The following is a 6,206-nucleotide window of genomic DNA, read 5'->3' as shown; positions in this document are numbered from 1 at the left end:
ATGGAGATTCCCCAGCCCCTCACATCACCAGGTAATAGACAGGACTAAATACACACGGACTATAATTATCTGTATGTAAAGAATGAATTCAGTCTCTGTATGTGTTTCCTCCAGATCTATCCAGTAAGAGGACAACACCAGAGAGATGTCCCCGTCCTCTTCTTCCACAGGACTGTAAACAAGAAGATCCCAATGTTCCTCAGGATCATCCGGTAGATGGAGAGAAGATATCATGAGATCTCCCCTATGATGTGTAGATGGCTGTGAAGGTCTTGTGCTTAGTTTTGTTTTATCCACCAGTATTATATGTTTTATACTTGTGTAATGAGAACGGTGGAGATGGCAGGATTAGAGCTGATCATAGATGTGACTTCTCCATCTGTCTGTGACTTTTACAATATTTGTTTCAGGGTGAAGATCTGACCCATATTAATACTACAGAGACATATGTGAGGGGTGATGAGCAGTGTAAGAAGGAGATTCCTACATATGACTACCCAGGTGAGTACTGGGTACTAAATGCTGACAAGTCACAGATTCTTCTCAGTCACCGGCTGTGGCTGCTTTATCGGTGGTGTAGTCCGGCTGTATCACAATCGTGTGATCATCATTTTACCGCTAGACCACAACATTTTCCTCCATCCGAAAATTTTCACATTACTATGTGTAATTGTAAAATATCTTTTCTGTAGAACTTACAACCTGGAGGATCCACCTCCCCCTGGGATTAGGAGACGCTGACCATTACCTGCCCAGATCTATAAACTACAAAGCCAAATGACAGCGTACATAGAATGTGCTGAGAAGTGAGAAAATCAAAATTATGATGGGCCTGTAAGAGAAAGCGGAGGGTAATGATGCTGTTGGCTTCCTAGATCCCTGATATCTTATTGGATGAATCTACCTTCTCTCCCTTCTGTGCTGCTGAATGTGCTCTTATGGGCTCTACAAGACCAGGTCCAGTCTTTCTGGCCAAACTTCACTTTTATGATCTACAACATTAAATGTGTAGTGAGGGGCAAGTGTGAATTTCTGTACAATAACAACAGAGTTTCCCTTTATCCTGACTTTTCAATTTCTTTTTAAACCATCTAACTTCAAACAGGATCTTGATAAACTACATAAAAATCATTACACCTGTGCCATGATATATCTCTAAGCTGTGCCTAGGTGATGGCAAAAATATACATTTATTCACACCTGCAGGAGATGTGTTGGCATGACTCGAGCCCTGGTTTCATGGATTCACACCGCGTCATAAATTCCATTATGTTTTCAGTCCTAAGGAATTCAGATTACTGCACAATCTCTCCTGAAATGGGGGCACTAATACTTTCTCTACTCTTCTGGTCAGGACTCATAGTAGCTCCAATGGTCCACCATAAATGAGTGTGACTCCGGTTTAGTGTTGGAGCTCTCCCTTGTATATACGTTGTTGTTGAGGATGTAACATATCTTTTATTCTGTCTTTTTTTACAGGTTCATTTTGTTTGATTTTGGTGTGATCGGCCTGACTCACTTATTTGACTCTGTAACTCCCTGGTAGTCTTTAAAAGAAGGTCTCCATTACCTCTTCCCAATGCCCGAGATCTAAATTTAAGACCCCTCATCTTTGCACTATTATAAAAAGTTCTGTTTCAATGTCTAATATTTCTTCTTGAAACTCACCTGACAGAAAATATTGTCCCTTATGATAGTTTAGATTGCTAAGAGCCACCGAGCCCCATACTCCAATTACCCCAGAGAGGTTTCACCACTAGTTACTCATTTATTACTGATGAAGACTGTTGAGTTTGATCATTTTAGTAGATGTGTTCTTGTCTATAGTCAGTTTTTGACTACAGTAGTTAGTGCCCAAAATACTCTGATTTAACCCCTTCCTGCAGCCAGTTTTCTGTCCCTAATCGGGGCCCATTTTCAAATCTGACATGTGTCACTTTATGTGGTGATAATTTTGTAATTCTTCACAAAGGATAAAAGGAAACAAATGGACCTTACAAATTATTTTCCAACTTCTCTTGAATCCAACAATACTCTATATACGGTTGTACACTACTGTCTGGGCACAAGGGGAGGAGCGCCATTTATGAATGAAGATCTTGCTGGAATATATTTCCGACACAATGTATTGGGGGCACTGTTCATGGTCACCTGGCAGCTCAAAAGATGGCTACCACGAATAGGCTTGGCGATATGTACTCCATTTTCCTGATCCCAGGGATTGCCTTGCTCATCATCCTTTAACCCAAAGAAGAATAGTCAGGTAGCCGGGTCATAACCAGGAGGACAGAGAAAATACTAAATCAGACAGGAGTAGTCAGTAAATGGTCACAAGAAGAAACAAATACACAAGCCGGGAGCTGAGCACAGAGGACTGAACGAGAGGAGAACAAGGCTGTATCTGGCAGCTTCCGGCAATATGCTTCCAGCTTTAGTAGTGTGCGGTGCTTTCCGATTGGATGAAGCAGGGAGTAGATTACTTCAGCTGGACAGAATACACAACCATACTGCCAGACTGGATGGTACTACAGGTCCCAGGCTGCCTAATCTTAGTGTTTGGACACAACCTGTGCTGCCCAGAGCTTCTGGTTCCAACGTCTCATCCATCACCAGCATTACCTGCAGAATGATTAAGGCGGCGCCTGGTGACAGAAGCAGACGTGGGGGAGCAGATCCCAGGGGAGATTGGACACACTATTTACAGAAGCCTTAAAGAAGTTGTCCAGTACTTTTTACAATTGACCAATGTACCCCAATGTATTTACCCTGTGCCCATAAGAATTTTTGTAATCACCTTCTGCTGTCCTTCTAGCCTGTGAGTGACGCTATCGGGGGTCACGTGATGCCTGACAGCGGCCAGCGATAGTGCCGCTCACAGGCAAGAAGGACTGCAGAAGGTAATTACAAAAAGACTTATGGGTACAGGGTAAATACATTGGGGGACATTGGGGCAATTGTAAAAAGTACTGGACAACTTCTTTAATATAACAAAGTGACTCCATTTTGGAAATTATAACCCGCAGTGAATTAATCTATAGACGTATCGATTCCACAGGCACTTTCCGGAAATTAGCACGAAGTGGATGGTGGAGACTGAAAATTGCACATTGGCCATTTTATTACCCAACACATAGTGCCCAGATTGTGCTCCAGGAGACACACACCGTAAATTAAGTGGGTTCTTCTTATTATAGTAATGCCAAATACATGGATGCTGAATGTGGTTTGGGCACATTTCAAGGCTCAGAAGTGAGGGGGAGATTTGACTTTGGGAGAGCAGATATTGCTGGATTGATTTATGGATGAGAAGTTTTTATTGGTATCATTTTTGCCTACATAACATTGTTTGGTGGCTTCTTATTCCATATTTTGGAGGCAGAATGAACAAGCAGTTGAACACCACGGTCTACTGGTTCATCCTATGAGGTTTTCACGTTTCACTGTCATTCTGTCAATAACTTGTCATTTCTACAGGCGTTTTAAGTAGAAATGTTCAAAAATATAAATTTCAGGGATATTTTATTCAAAATTAATAGTTGTTTATTTATTGGCAGATGACTGTACCAGAAGATCAGAGGGACAGCTGACATCTTCAATTTTTAAATCAGATGATCTTGGGATCCCACAGGATACAATTGAAGTGAATGCCATTACTCCAGATATACCATCATCCCTTCACAGCAAAGATCTGTCATCTGATCCTATGAAACAGCTCCAGTCTTCTGATTCATTACCGACTACTAAGGAAAATCAAAATAAAAAAATAAGCATTAATAAACGAACTGCTCCTAAAGGAAAGAAGCCATTTTCATGTTCAGAAAATGGAAATAGTTTTACCCTTGAAAAGTATTTTCTTAAACATCAAAAAATACACACAGCGGACAATAGATTTTTTTGTTCCAAATATGGGAAATATTTTAACCAGAAATCAGATTTTGTCAAGCACCAGAGACTTCACATAGGGGAGAAGCCTTTTACCTGTTCAGAATGTGGAAAATGTTTTAACCAGAAATCAGCTTTGGTCAAGCACCAGAGAACTCACACAGGGGAGAAGCCTTTTACCTGTTCAGAATGTGGAAAATGTTTCAACCAGAAAGCACATCTTAATATCCACCAGAGAATTCACACAGGGGAGAAGCCTTTTTCATGTTCAGAATGTGGGAAATGTTTTAACCAGAAATCAGATTTGATTAAGCACCAGAGAATTCACACAGGGGAGAAGCCTTTTTCATGTTCAGAATGTGGGAAATGTTTTAACCAGAAATCAGATTTGATTAAGCACCAGAGAACCCACACAGGGGAGAAGCCTTTTTCATGTTCAGAATGTGGGAAATGTTTTAACGATAAATCATATTTGGTTAAACACCAGAGAATTCACATAGGGGATAAGCCTTTTTCCTGTTCAGAATGTGGAAAATGTTTCAACCATAAATCAGCTTTGATTAAGCACCAGAGAATTCACACAGGGGAGAAGCCTTTTTCATGTTCAGAATGTGGGAAATGTTTTAACCAGAAATCAGATTTGATTAGGCACCAGAGAACCCACACAGTGGAGAAGACTTTTTCTTAGTCTTTTTTTTTTTAATCCAATACATTTGAGATTTTTTTCATTTAGTTTTTTTTTTTTTTGACAAAACCAAGAAACCAGTACATGCAATAATAAAGCAACATACCATAAGGATCACATACATTCATCTCTCCTATATATCCTTTCAGCTTGCCCATTACTGCCTGATAACTTGCAGTTCCTAGATCTTCCAATTAACATTCCACATTCTTGAAATCTCTTACAGTTGTGCTCAAAAGTTTACATACCCCGGCAGAATTTTTCCTTTCTTGGCCTTGTTTCAGAGAATATGAATGATAACAAAAAAAACTTTTTCTCCACTCATGGTTATTGGTTGGATGAAGCCATTTGTTGTCAAAGTACTGTGTTTTCTCTTTTTAAATCTTAATGACAACCAAAAACATCCAAATGACCCTGATCAAAAGTTCACATACCCCAGTTCTTAATAGTGTGTATTGCCCCCTTTTAACATCAATGACAGCTTGAAGTATTTTGTGGTAGTTGTAGATGAGGTTCTTTAATTTCTCAGATGGTAAAGCTGCCCATTCTTCTTGGCAAAAAGCCTCCAGTTCCTGTAAATTCCTGGGCTGTCTAGCATGAACTGCGCGCCTGAGATCTCCCCAGAGTGGCTCAATGATATTGAGGTCAGGAGACTGAGATGATCACTCCAGAACCTTCACTTTGCTCTGCTGTAGCCAATGACAGGTCGACTTGGCCTTGTGTTTTGAATCATTGTTATGTTGGAACGTCCAAGTACGTCCCATGCGAAGCTTGCGAGCTGATGAGTGCAAATTTGCCTCCAGTATTTGCTGATAACGTGCGGCATTCATCTTTCCTTCAACTTTTACCAAGTTTCCTGTGCCATTGTAGCTCATACATCCCCAAAACATCAGCGATCCACCTCCGTGCTTTACTGTAGGAATGGTGTTCCTTTTTATCATAGGCCTTGTTGACCTCTTTCCAAATGTAACGTTTATGATTGTGGCCAAAAAGTTCAATTTTGGTCTCATCACTCCAAATTACCCTGTTCCAGAAGTTTTGAGGCTTGTCTCTATGCTGTTTGGCGTATTCTAGGTGAGATACTTTGTGGCATTTGCACAGTAATGGCTTTCTTCTGGCGACTCGACCATGCAGCCCATATTTCTTCAAGTGCCTCCTTATTGTGCATCTTGAAACTGCCACATCAATAGTTTTCAGAAAGTTCTGAATTTCAGCTGATGCTATTTGTGGGTTTTAATTTGCATCCCAGACAATTTTCCTGGCAGTTGTGGCCAACAGTTTGGTTGGTCTAACTGACCGTGGTTTGGTTTTTACAGAGCTCCTGATTTTCCATTTGTTAATCATAGTTTGAATGCTGCTGACTAGCATTATCAATTCCTTGGATATTTTTTGTATCCCTTTCCTGTGTTATACAGTTCAACTACCTTTTCCCGTAGATCCATTGACAATTCTTTTGCTTTCCCCATGACTCACAATCCAGAAACGTCAGTGGCTGGATGAAAGATGTAAGAGTCTGTCTGGATCCCAGAGACTCACTCAGCTTTTACGCACACACACTGATTACAAGCAAACAGGTCACAGGTGAGATGTTACCTTTAGTAGCCATTCAAACCCATTTGGGTCAAATTCTGTGCATGTT

The 6,206-nt window shown here is 40.6% G+C and overlaps 1 protein-coding gene across 2 annotated transcripts; it reads left to right on the top strand.

The window, feature by feature from the left end:
• The first annotated feature begins 374 nt into the window (after positions 1 to 374).
• LOC141182865 (uncharacterized) lies at positions 375 to 4,865 on the top strand. Of its 2 annotated transcripts, none has more exons than XR_012257975.1 (2): positions 375 to 501; positions 693 to 785. XR_012257975.1 is itself a non-coding variant. In XM_073660990.1 (2 exons), exon 2 carries the CDS (start codon positions 3,704 to 3,706, stop codon positions 4,568 to 4,570), a length of 867 nt encoding a protein of 288 aa, XP_073517091.1. In that variant the 5' UTR covers positions 379 to 501; positions 3,555 to 3,703; the 3' UTR covers positions 4,571 to 4,865. The 2 variants fall into 2 exon arrangements, 1 of the variants encoding a protein (XP_073517091.1); XM_073660990.1 differs by lacking the exon at positions 693 to 785 and adding an exon at positions 3,555 to 4,865 and having other exon boundaries at positions 379 to 501.
• Positions 4,866 to 6,206: the final 1,341 nt, after the last annotated feature.

This window comes from Phyllobates terribilis, unplaced genomic scaffold, assembly GCF_046119375.1.
Source record: "Phyllobates terribilis strain yellow unplaced genomic scaffold, ASM4611937v1 Scaffold_36__1_contigs__length_13169755, whole genome shotgun sequence".
NCBI lineage: Eukaryota > Metazoa > Chordata > Amphibia > Anura > Dendrobatidae > Phyllobates > Phyllobates terribilis.
Note: the sequence above shows the minus strand (reverse complement) of the source record. Positions and strands in the feature narration are given on the sequence as shown.